This window comes from Athene noctua, chromosome 2 (assembly GCF_965140245.1).
Source record: "Athene noctua chromosome 2, bAthNoc1.hap1.1, whole genome shotgun sequence".
Classification (NCBI taxonomy): Eukaryota; Metazoa; Chordata; class Aves; order Strigiformes; family Strigidae; genus Athene; species Athene noctua.
Genome location: NC_134038.1, coordinates 125,112,294 through 125,125,558, shown reverse-complemented (window position 1 = coordinate 125,125,558; position 13,265 = coordinate 125,112,294). Strand labels below are relative to the sequence as shown.

The following is a 13,265-nucleotide window of genomic DNA, read 5'->3' as shown; positions in this document are numbered from 1 at the left end:
TTCGGCCTGCTTCCATCACATTCTGGGATGTGGTTGGACCTGTCCAAAAAGTATTGCAGGAGACCAATTCTTCTTCTCTCAAATACCAAAGGCTAAACCAAACTGCATGTCTTTGTCCTGATTTGAATCCAGACAGCTCACAGTTATGCTCAAAATACAATACAGCGATAAAATAACCATAATGAGGTTAGTGAATATTACATGCAAGAATCTGTCTGTTATATCTTTTTGCGTAATCTTTTATGTGTTTATTGATTTAAGTTGTAAGAAAATGAGACACTGTTATATGTTCATTAATATTTTTTTCAGCTGCTAATCTGGTATCAGTAGAAGACTATACTGAAGCAAACTTTCTGTCAGACACTATTAAGATACTCCATGGAAAATCACCAAACTTTTGGATAGGGCTAAAAAAAAATGATAGAGGTAATATCTTCAATATTTAATCATGCATTATCATATCATACAAAATGGTGATATATTAAAAAGAAAGTAGCTTTGTATACCTGAAAGTATATATATAATAAATATATAAAGTTTATTTCAAAGCATGCTTACGTATGTTTAGAAATGTAACTGAAACACTTAACTAGCTATTCATGTTATAAACTTTTGATTTCCCTATCCCAATTTATTCTATCTGTCTAAGTCCCTGTATTTTATAAATATATGCTCATTTTAAATATCAGGACAGTGGGTATGGACAGACAAATCTGCAATGGATTTTGCCAACTGGCAAATGGGAGAACCTTCAAACAAAAGGCATAAAGACTGTGGAGAAGTATATACATTGTCTGGTTACTGGAACACCAATGTCTGTTCTTTCAAAAAAGGATATATCTGTAAAAAAACAAAAAGTAAGTAATAGTTCTAATACATTAAGGTAAGTAATGCCTGATAATGTATTTTCACTGTATAACATAAAAATGTAAACCATTATAGGTTTGTGAGCAAAACCAATAATCCCTAATAGCAGGATTTGGCTGCCTAAATACTAAGGATCCCCACATGGCTTCCGACTGCCTCCTCAGAAGGCTGCATCTCACAAATCACCATCAGTCCCATGCAGCCATCATGAATACTTCAGAACCCTATGTTCTGGCAAAAGAATGGTCACACCCCCCCTCATTTTTAATAAAAAGCCAGTTTTCAGTAGAATTTTCCCTCAGATATCACACAATCTAAGCTCAAAGGCAACATTTTGTTTAATTTCAGCTGAATATATTCTCACAAAAAAAAAATCTTGTTCTGATGAGTGCAATGAAAACTGTCATGTAGAAATGCTGGAAATGGTGATTCCTTCATTACTGTCCTCTGAGCTGATGGATTGGAGAAATATGAGAACATACATTCTTGTGACACTATCTACATATGATAGAATCATGTTTAATAAAATGCTGGTACTATTCTGATAGCAAAATTATTGTCTGCAAGAAAATGCATGAGTTTGATTACCAAGTGAGATTAAATGAAAGCAGCCCAGAACATGAACATTCTGTTTGGGTAAACTTCATATTTCTGTTGACCTTTCCCTTACCTGCTAAGTTTAAGAAGTTCAATTACCGTAGGAACAACATCCACATGAAATGGTTGTGTCTGACAGAAGGGACTAAACTCACAGAAGATCCTTTTCAACTCAAGTAAAATGCTCATGATACATCTCGAGACCTCCATTCAGGAAATTTTTTCTGTTTCAGAAAAGACTTTAAAATGATAAAGGATCCTTTGAGCAGCTTCTCAAAAATTATCCATATTTGAAAACACTTTTAGAAATAACAGAAATCTAACTCCTTGGGTATCTCGACTGAGGAGGTCAGATGCTCTCATAATGAAAGATCCAATCATCCTACTAGAACATGCTTAGCTCCATCTCTCTGGGACAGCATTTGTCACCAGAAAGTGGATTCAAGAGGAACTGTCAGAACATCTGGACTTAGGAAGTTTAAAATGCCTCTTTTTTATTTAAGTATTCAGAATAAACATTTTCTTTTTCTTCCAAAAGCTCCTGAAAACACTGAGATGTCAACAGAAAATACAGGTAAGCATGCTTCCTTTTAAGTGTATTATAATGACTTATTCAAACACAACAAGAATATAATTACATAGTTTCTAGGTATTAGTTTTGACAGTATTTAAAAATAGAAAGTCCATAAACTTCATCTGTATCTAGATATAAGAAATAGGGTTTATTCCAAAGTAAACTGGGTTTTGATCAGGTTTAATTATATTTTGTTTGGTTTTTTTAGTAAAATAAAATAAAACCACTTGTTGAACTGAAAAATCTACACGCACAATGCATTTGTCTAATTTCTGGTTAAAGAAATCCCATTTATTACTCGATTCTGAAATCTCTTAAGATCAAAGGTGTTGATTCCATTTCATCCACTTACAGAACAGAAAATGGAGAAAGTACTTTCCACTGGCATCATTTGGCTGTTCATTCTTCTAGCCCTTTCTATAGTTGGAGCTGGATGTATAATTTATTTCTACTTGAGGAGGAAAAGACAAAATCTGCTACATATTTCAACGAGAATGAGTGGACCAGAAGCAACTGTGGATATCCAAGAAAAAGATGCACATACCGACATGTAGTCTGACAAAATGCCCATACGTTCCAACTAACAAAAACCAGCCCATGAATCGGTGAAATCTTTTTCCAGCTTTGCATTTTCCTATCCACACAGTAGTCTCCTCTGTTCACAAATATGAAGTTCATGGATTTATATAAATACACACACATACACACTCCCTCCAAAGTGTTACACAGAAGTGTTCTTTTCTTTGGGGAATACATATATATTTTTCAGATGTATGAGCATGGCTCCAGAGGTGTTATGGGAAAACTCTAAGAGATATTTACTATGTGAAATTGTTTTGTTTAACTCAATGTAGAAATTCTTTTTTTTTTTTTTTTTTTCACACAGGGGAAATCATTACTCATATCTTTACTTTTTTTTTTCCTGCCTTATTACTTCAGTATTATCTAGACAATGATGGGAAACACTGCTCATTTCAGATTTTCACCTTCAGAGTTTATGATACCATCTTTCATTCATGAAAAACCTGTTGTAATACCTGCATCTGTAAATTAAATATTACTTCCTTACCAAAAAATAGACAGATGGAAAAAAAATTCAAGAGACTCCCTTATTCCTAGTTGTAGTCTGGATTTTGGGAATAATTATGCCATTTCCTACAACCTTGTGCTTTTCAATTCTGTAAATATCAAGATTTTTCTGTCAGATTCAAATTAGGTGTTCCTTTTGTTGGGTTTTATTTCAGTAATGATGCTTTCAGTATGCAGAGATGCCCCTTTTTAAATTCAAGCGTGTGTAATAAATGACTATCCTATACTGCATCATATAACTCTCCAGTCTGGAGAAATAAAATCACCAATGTACTTTTTGACATTAAAATATTTGATTTTTTGTTGTCATTTCATTTGTTAATGTACTGCCTAGATGCTCTTTCATCTTTTCTTCAACTGTACACAATAGCAGTTTGCCTCAGCATGCAGTTTATCATACTGCATATTTTAAGACATCCATCACCCCTCCTGAGTTATGAAAACACCTTTCTCCAAGCCACGGGAGGGCATCTGGCACTAACAGACCTCAGTGAAGAAGCATACAAAGGAGCAGGGTTAGAACAGAAGAGCTCTACCAAGTATCTGTAACATGAAACAGATTCTCTCTTTGGCCCTTCTGTAAGAATTGTAGTCAGAATTACTTACCGTCTCCCTGTTTTTAAGGTCTCTGACTGACAAAAACATGATGCCATGCTAAAGTTCTCTTTTTAACAGAAGAGAATATCTGGAGTAAGTGGAACAGATTTCAGCACCAGGACATCTGTGCCTATGCCTGAGCAGTTTGAGAACACACTTGTATTACCTCTACTATTTACCTTTTTTCTAGATATCCAGTAAATAATAAAAGCTCAAAAATAAATGATATTGATAGCTACTTGGAATCGAAGTACCCCCTTCCTTTAGGAATACTTCAGTTGTTTTATCAAGGGCTATCTTAAAACATGGGGCACCCCTGCTAACATGTTTCCTCCTGAGCTTTCAATTTTTTCCCGTGAATTCCAATGCTGGGAGAACACACATTCTTCTGCACCTTTGGCTAAATTTGTAAAGAAATTTCACCAATCACAGATACAGAAAGATGTCTAAAGATTGTATGGATTTTCCCTTTCTGGTATATCTGTATGACATTACTTAACCGAGAAAACTGGTGAAAAAAAAAAAAAAAAGCAACAAAAAAACCCCAACACACCCACCCCACCACCCCCCAGGTTATTTAAAATACCGTTAAAAATTAAGTAAATCAAAAGTAAATTTTATAATTACTGTCCTTTGAAAACTTTGCAAATCCCAGAGATAAAAGCCCTTAGATAAAAAGAAATTCCTTGAATTGCTATAATAAGTCCTGTAATATCAACTCCTGCAATAAAGAAACCGTTACTGCTGTTTTCAGGAGGAAATAGGAAATAGCTGAGAGAACTTTACAGAAACTGTGCAAACGAGAAAAACACCACCTGCTTCCCATGGAGATGACTAGAGATAAAATTGTTTCCTGATATGTGCTACAGAAATCTGGGAATATATAGTTACGCTTGCCTTTTTGATGAGTAAATAGCAAAAGGGCTTTTCCTTTTCTATACTTAGAAACAGTATAGGCTGCCGGATCCTACTGTATATACGCCCAGTTTCATAAATTAAAGTTACCTTTCCCAAAAGAAAAAAGGAAACATACAATAGAAGAGACTAAATTTTTTAAGTTATTTGTAAGTACAAAGTGGGAGCTCATAACGGAGGTATTCTGCTGACCAAATTCAGCACAGCCTCGGACCTCCAGAAGAGGAGCCTGGCTAGTATCGCCACCATATGGGAAACACAGAGAGCTCAATAGTCAGACTGCTCTGCATCCCAGCTATCTCTGTTAACATATGAAAATCTTTCAATATACATACATTTTTATGCACAGCTATTTTGTAGTTAGACTGAACGCCACGCCTGCACAAGAAATTGGACAGGATCACAGGCTAGGCATAAGGGATGCTGCTGATCCTCCTGCAAGACACTGAGACACTGCAAGGGCTGATCCAAAGTGCCTCTTACAGAAACAGGAAAGACAAAGAGCACTGCCTTCGTCACCCACTGCCTGCAGCATGGGGCTGGACCGCCATAGCAAGGATGAGTCATTCAAGGTACTGAGTCCTAAACACTCAACAGTCACTGGGGCAGAGACCACTGTGTCTGAAAACTCTTGACTCCTCTGTACTTGTCTTTTGGACTTGATATTGGATATGACTAAAACATTGGCCACACATGTCATGCATTTCCCTGACATGGAAAAGGGCTGGGTTAAACTGCACAGGGCAGAGGAGACCCTTACCCCTTTCATTGATTAATCCCAGATCCCAGTGTTTCTGCACAAGTCAGTTGTTCGCATGTTTCTCTTTTCTCTTCAAAAAATCCTGTATCCCAAGCACTGGCAATTCAGTGCCTGGGATAAAAAAACCCACTGCTTATTATGAATGCCTGTTTAAATTAGCTTCACAGTGGAGAAGACACCCCAGCATTGTGGTCAAATATAGGTGTTTATACTGATGCGTGCATGTGTATTTGTATAGCATTTTTTCTCTCATTTTCATAAATAAATGTTGCCTGATTTTTCCTCACCAGCTTCTGGATACACCACCTCCTCTGTAACTAGACTGTGATAATTTTGCGACAGGACAACGTGAATTCAGTAATGGAAATACAGAATCCTTAGTCGTGAGCCAAGGGATAAGTTTTATTTTTTAACTGGGGCCACAGAAGAGTTGGTATGATACTGTGTTAGAAATACCAGAGTTAAAACACTAGGATGTATGAAATTATAAGTAATTTGTTGTCTCAAAATTACAAAATCAGCTCCCTAAGAATTAATCTTTTCACTTTTCTGTACTAGTTTGCTTTTGCATGTTAGAATACTTTGTATCTGATACTACTGCTGCAAAATGGACTAAACTTATTGACAGAATGGAACATTTTATTATAGACAACAGAACTGGCAGTGCTGACCATGGTTGTTTTTATCTGTAAACTTCCATGGCTGCATTTACATTGCAAGAGAAAGACCTGCAGTAGCACTGAAGGGCATCATCAGCCCATGAAGACAGTAAAGACAGTACCCAGGATGATAAGACTTAGTCCTCTCTCTCAACACTTCTGGTATCTGTCAAATAATGGATCTTAAAAAGAGTTATCTTGTTGCTACTGTCCATCAATTATGTATGCACTAATTTTGATTAATTAATTTATATTCTGCTACCTGTTTATTATAACCTTTAGAAGGTGTCAGTGGGCCTACTTTTCTCTTTGCTGATTGTCATAAACTGCTGCATGTTAACAGGCTGGACCAGATCTGGGCCATGTAGTTTACACATTCCCTTTATGAATTATATGAAATTTGTAACATGCAAATTCATTACAATTATAAAATTAATGCTCTGCCTTTTGAGTATTTGAAGAACTTTAAACATTTAGGAAAACAGAAGTAAAGTGTACTCTGTTATACTTTAAGGGTTTTTTCATTGCCTACATATTTTAAATTTTCATACCTGGACACTTCACACTTTCAGGGAGGGAAGTGATCTTATCCCTGTACTCGGCACTGGTGAGGCCACACCTCGATTCCTGTGTTCAGTTTTGAGCCCCTCACTACAAAAAGGACATTGAATGACTCGAGCATGTCCAGAGAAGGGCAACGAAGCTGGTGCAGGGTCTGGAGCACAGGTCGTACGGGGAGCGGCTGAGGGAACTGGGGGTGTTTAGTCTGGAGAAGAGGAGGCTGAGGGGAGACCTCATTGCCCTCTACAGCTACCTGAAAGGAGGGTGCAGAGAGCTGAGGATGTAATTTAACCATGTAACTAGTGATAGGACAAGAGGTAATGGCCTCAAGTTGCACCAGGGAAGGTTTAGACTGGATGTTAGGAGGCATTTCTTTACAGAAGGGGTTGTTAGGGGTTGGAATGGGCTGCCCAGGGCAGTGGTGGAGTCCCCATCCCTGGAGGTGTTTAAGAGACAGGTTGACATAACGCTGAGAGATATGGTGTAGTTGAGAATAGTCAGTGTTAGGTTAACGGTTGGACTGGATGATCTTCTTTTCCAACCTAGATGATTCTGTGATTCTGTGAAATTATAACGACTGAATCCAGGTGTTAAGTTGCTTATTACATTAAACTTGTAATCTTCACATTTCTACAAATAACCCTACGGTATTTTAAGAAGAAGACAAGTTTTATGAAAATGGTTTTTAGGCTAGTTTCTTGACACATTTTCTTTATTTTTCATCACAATTGTTTGCAATGACAACATAATTTCTTTCATACATAGACTCAGCTAAGACACCTGAAGGGGGTGGAATTCATCTCACATAATGTAGATATCTAAAATGTAAACATATCTAGCTAAACTACCCACCCAAGGTCCTCACTGTGGTCAGCATGGAGAAATGGATACATAAGGGTTCAATTACTTGATCTAATCAAGAGACTGACGAGAAACTCTAGTCTCTCACTGACACAGAGAAAGCCTAAACCAATTATCTCCCAGTAACTGAGCTCTGCAGAATCCAACCCCTAATTGGTATCTTATGCAGTCTGGCACAGCACACACTAATCATTTTTTGTTGATTACATTTATCATCAATAGTTTCAGGCTATTTCAGAAGACAGCTATCAAAACCAGTCCAAATAGATTTTTGTTTTTTCCTTGCTTGAAAACCATTACATTTGGAAATTAAACTCCTGTTAAATTAAAACATTTCTGTTGATTTTATTTTTCATATTCAATTAGAATGGAAACTGAGCAGATAGCATTTCTTAAGACAATGTTAAGAACACTGACAAAAGTTCCTATGAAAGCACAAACCATTGACCCTAACTACAAAGGAACTACATTTAAAATAAACTTTCAAGGCAACCATCTGCCTTTGTACTTTCATGAACACTTCCCAGCCCGGTGCCAGGATGGGTGAGAAATCAGTGAAATGTGTCTGCTTATAGTCCTGATACAATCTCTGCATTTAAAGTACGCCCAGTTCTGTTTCCCTGAGCAGCAGCTGATGTGTACAGTACTCCACTGAACTCTTGGAAAGATTAAGTTGTACTGAGCATCAGAAACGAGGGCTCTGCCACTTCTATCTCCATCACTGATGTATATAGCTGAAGAAGAAAAAGCATAAAAGTCTTGTTCAGTGTCATACCAAGTGCTGCTGCTAAAAGTTCCCTCTCCTTTACTGTGTAGACTGCCATAAAACAACTGCATCCACTTTGGCTACATTCTGTTTATACTTCTCCCATTCATTTTCTACTATCTTCATGACCTTAATGCTAAACTCTAATAGAACACTAGTATTTTTGGCCATCAGGCTGATAATCTGTTTACTAATAATTTTTCAATTTTTAGTTCAGCTAAATCTAGACAGAATTTATGTAAGTCCCATTTCTGTTTACACTATCACAGCTTTAGTCATAAAGAAATCTTAAATATCACTTCATCACCAGTACACATTAAGATCTTGTATGTCAGCCACTCCACGCAACACTGTCCTCATACAATGTAAAAAACATTCCTGAATTATGTGGGATTATTTTCCTAATTGTTTCAAATGATGCCATGCTCCACTGGTGAAAAGTGATTAGAAATGGATCATTACTTGAACTGGATTAATAAATCATTTTCAAATGAGCTTATTTTGCATTTTGTTACATTCTCCTCCTTTTTTGCCTCTTCTATGACTTTATTCTGCTGAATCTTTGGTTTTCATTTTGCCTTTTATGCATGCGCTACATAGGAGATTGTTGCAAGAGTTTGGCAGAGACTTTTGAATGCTGTGTGTTTCACAAACATGCCTCCTAATGTAACCAGGTGCCCTCCGACTGCTCATTGAATAAGTTTGATTCTTGCTGCACAGCTGGCACTAGCTATTCAGAGACTCCCAGACCTCTGATAATCTGGCTTGCCAACACTTGTGCAGTATCATTTCCTCCTGGCATCAATCCCAACAAAAAGATTGCCTTCTTTCTCCTCTTCTTTCAGATAGTCACTCAGTTGCAGTCCAAGGGAGATACTATCTACGTCAATCCAGCTGAACAAGGAAAGTGAGAAAAGAGACCAAAATGGCAAGTCTCCAGCACAATTCAGTAAACTGGAGAATCCATTTATTTTCCCTAATTAAGGAAAATCGTGCCATTTTTATAACTTTGTCTCAATAAATACTTCTCACCCACCAAAATATGTCCAAATGAACTTTTAAAAGTGAACTGCTTCCAGTTACCGGCAGTGGTGAGAACCACCAACATGTAGATTTCCTCTGTCCTTAAGAATAGACTAGACTAGACTATTTCAGTTGGAAGGGATCTACTGCCTGATCAATTCAGGGCTTACCAAGTTAAAGCATGTTGTTAAAGGGCATTGTCCAAATGCCTCTTAAATACTGACAGGCCTGGGCCATCGATCACCTCTCTAGGAAGCCTGTTCCAGTGCTTGACCACCCTCTTGTTAAAGAAATGCTTCCTAATGTCCAGTCTAAACCTCCCCTGGAGCAGCTTTGAACCTTTCTCTTACGAAGCAGTCTCTCTTCTCCCCCTCATTTTCTTTGTTTTGATTTTAATATTAAGTTCCAAATTTATATGTTAGGAGGATATCGAAGTATTACATCAAAGTTTTTCAGTGGATGCCATATAAGAAATTATGTGAATGAGAGTGAACTGGTTACTAGTTACCTAATTGTTCACATATTTGTAGGATTCTCTAAAGAAAACTCTCTCCCCAATACGACCTATTCTATCATATACAGGTTTAGAAGAGACATGTGGAAAGATATTTAAATGTTCTTGATGTAATAATCTCAGCGCTTTTGTAAAATACTTAAGAATCTTTTGCAAAGTTTTATGGTTGAGAAAGATTATTTGAACTAAACCAAATGATTCAGTTTTATGCTCATTAGCACTCAAGCACAACGAAACAAGATTTTTTTTCCTAACTGAACATTAGTTTTCTCCAGTGTGTTTCAGCAGTTCCCATCTGTTCCTAACTTTGTAATTCCTTGTTCATAAGTCTGCTATATATCCAGAGGAAATTGTTCAACTGCCTGATGTGATCCCTTCTTTAATGGAAACAGAACTGGCATGGTTTACATTATTCTGAACCTTGGCTGAGTCAAGTTCTATTTTTGCAGAAGCTGCAAAATGGAGAAATGTTTTTCCTACAAGATCACACAGACATTGAGATGATGAGTCTGCGGTGGCATCCCAGTACTTCATGAGCCAGGGACTGAGGACAGGGCTTCATCAAAGACCACCAACCGCTGACATGTAAGCTTTTATTTCTACCTCCTACAACTGCAAAGCAAGGGTCTCCCCCATCCTAGGCCACCTTCTTGATGTCCCCCATGATTTCGGCCAGTGGGCTGAGGAATGACTGTTGGAGAGTGTATCTTCTGCACAGTAAAGAAGCCCGGATTGGGTGTGTGCCTTGTAAACCGGCGCAGGCTGCCCAGAGAGGTTGTGGAGTCTCCAGGCTTGGATATTCACTCACAGCCCAGCAGGTTGCCGGGGGCTGGACTAGGTGATCTCCCTCCCGACCCCAACCCTGCGGTGGCTCTGGGTCTTGGCCGTCCTCCCTACCGGGCGGGCTCTGATCTGGCGAGCCAAGCTCACAAAGCAGCGGCGCCCCAAAGAGAAGGGAGCCTGCCCCAAGCCGTCCCCCGCCCTGCGCTGCTCTCCACGGCGCGCAGCCGCCGGTTGCCCTGCCCCTTGGCCACGTGCAGCCCCGGGCTGACGGAGCCTCCCCAGTGCCGGGGGCAGACACAGCGCCCTGCCCCCGGGCCTGGCGGCCGCACGGCCCGCACCCCCCACCCATCACTCGCCCCCGCCTCTCCCCGCACTCGCACCGCCAGCACCGGGCTCCCGGCCCCGCCGCCCTACGGCGCCAGGCAGCCTCACTGGGGCTGCGGTCTCTCCTCCTTCGCGGGTCGCGGGTGGAGGGCAGATGAGGGGCGAGGAGCGCGGAGCGACGCTCAGGCGGAGCAAGCGAGGCGGCCGCGGCGCAGCCGGGCTCGCTGCGCGGGGCCGCCGCCGGCGGCGTCGCGCCCGAGATGGCGGCCGGGGCGCCTGGCGCCATCGTCCGCGGGAGCCGGCGGCGCCATCTAGCGAGCGAGCGGCGGGCGGGCGGCCAGCCCGGGGCCGGACCTGCGGCCGGCGGGTCGGTCCTAAACGGAGTAAAACGCCGGCAGCAGCTCCGGAGCCGACGACGCCTGTGCCGTGGCAGGAGACGTTTTTTCTCAGCAATACAACGTGGGCGCCGTGCGGGTTACCTCAGGCGGAGCTGTCCAGGGCGTACCCCAGAGCAAGACCTGGCAGGCGCAGGGCTTGCTCCAAACGAAGCCGGTGAGACCCTGAGAGGCAAGTCCTGGAGGCAAACAGATGAGCTGCAGTGGAGATGCGAGAGAAGTGATTCAGATTCCCTAATTCATTTTTTAGACGATGCATGAGATCATGTCCTGGTCTCTCTCCAGCTAGAGTTGTCTTTTTTTCTAGTATACTGTGGTATGCACAACTTACAGTTTCTTACAGTTTTTACGTTTGACCTGTAAGTGAAGAAGTAGTAGTAAAATACCGATAATTTTCTTATTTCTCTTTTGTTTCTTTTTTATATTTTTCAGCCCGCAAGTCTTGTGGGACCATCACTTTAATGTTCCAGGTCGGCATTTGTCATCATATATACACTATTAGGGTCAGTTTGTACTCTAGTAGCAACAGAGGACATGTGGATGATTCACTGTTGGTTCTGGTAGTCAGTTAATTACCTGACGAATCGAAAACCGTGTGCCTCAGCGGCTCCCTCACTAATAAAGGGATAATAATGTGTGTTTATCTTGCAGAAGCATTCTCAAGATTAGTTAATTGCTTTTAAATCTGAAAACTGAAAAGTCTACAAAAATGCAAAGAACATTAGCTTATTATCATTAGTGACACAGAACTGACAGGAATTTGCCTGGCTCAATTTCAGAAACTTGTTTACACACCAGACTTGCCCCTCTTGGGGATATAAATGTGCCCACTTTTACTTCCAACTTTTTTGTCTTACTGTCAGGATGAAGATATTGCATCACTAGTCTTTCTGTAAGTGTCCACTTACTGTCTTTCAGTAAATGTCCATTTCGTTCTTTTTATGTTTTTCCAGACTTTAATGAGGTACATTTATTTCCTTACAGATTCTTCAAGAAGTGAAATGGAATTGCACTTAGAAGCAATATCACTTTGACACATCAGAGACCATCAGTGCAATTTCTAACTACTTCTTTTCTCCTGTTTTTGTTGTCTTTTTAACTGTTCACTAAGATGCTATTGACTACACCAGGTTGAGAGACTTCAGATAAAGAAAGCAGTAATAATGGAAGACTTTTGTTACCTACACATAGACTTGTATTTATTATATGGACTATCATGCAGACAGCACTTGTACATGTACACATACATCACTTCATTTTGGAGCAAAAACTCACATCAGAAGGTTAATCCATCCCAAGAACACAAGGCCTTGTTTGTGATATACTGGGTGAAAGTCACTGTAATACTGATCACATTCTCAAATTTCACATAGTTTAATAAAAAAATGAAAAAAATCCTAGACATTGTTCTAAAAGAATTTGAAATTGCTGTTTACTCTATTACATATGGCCCGTACTTGAAAATGGTGCCAATGCTACAGGAAGAGCAAGCCACAAATACCACATCAGCCTCTAAAACAATCTGTGTCTCCTGAGCACTGTAAAACAGCTAATCTAATTTTCTCCAAGGCAGACCAGTAAAAACAGTAATAAGGAAAGAAATAGGAAATACCTATGATAGTTCATAGAAATGTGGGGTTTGTTTTGGAAAATCAGGCCTAACAACTCTACTTGAAGGACCCAATAAATGTGGAGAATATAGGTTGTGCTGTTCAAAAACTCCTTGAGTCACCTGGAAGAAAGAGCTAATAACAGTTTACTTATTACTCATAATTTTTCACGGTTGTCAAAACTAAATCTTGGCTGTGAACACCTGCAGAAGATTTGTCCACTGCTGACTTATGAGATAATAAAATGGAAACTAAATTTAGTGTTATGGAAGTCAAAGTAATGTATTTGGGAAAATTAACTGTAAAAATGCACATGTAGTGACAGTTAACAAGATGATCGACGTTGTTATGGGGTGACTGGATGCAACGA

At 39.7% G+C, this 13,265-nt stretch overlaps 1 protein-coding gene across 1 annotated transcript in view; it reads left to right on the top strand.

The window, feature by feature from the left end:
- The window catches only part of LOC141957039 (macrophage mannose receptor 1-like), a 33,066-nt gene extending 29,682 nt beyond the window's left edge, over positions 1-3,384 (top strand). The window contains exons 27-30 of the mRNA XM_074897977.1: positions 310-426; positions 690-857; positions 2,003-2,038; positions 2,393-3,384. Of these exons, the coding sequence (XP_074754078.1) occupies positions 310-426; positions 690-857; positions 2,003-2,038; positions 2,393-2,592 (521 nt within the window). The 3' untranslated portion in view covers positions 2,593-3,384. The remainder of the gene's footprint in view (positions 1-309; positions 427-689; positions 858-2,002; positions 2,039-2,392) is intronic.
- The last annotated feature ends 9,881 nt before the right edge of the window (positions 3,385-13,265 follow it).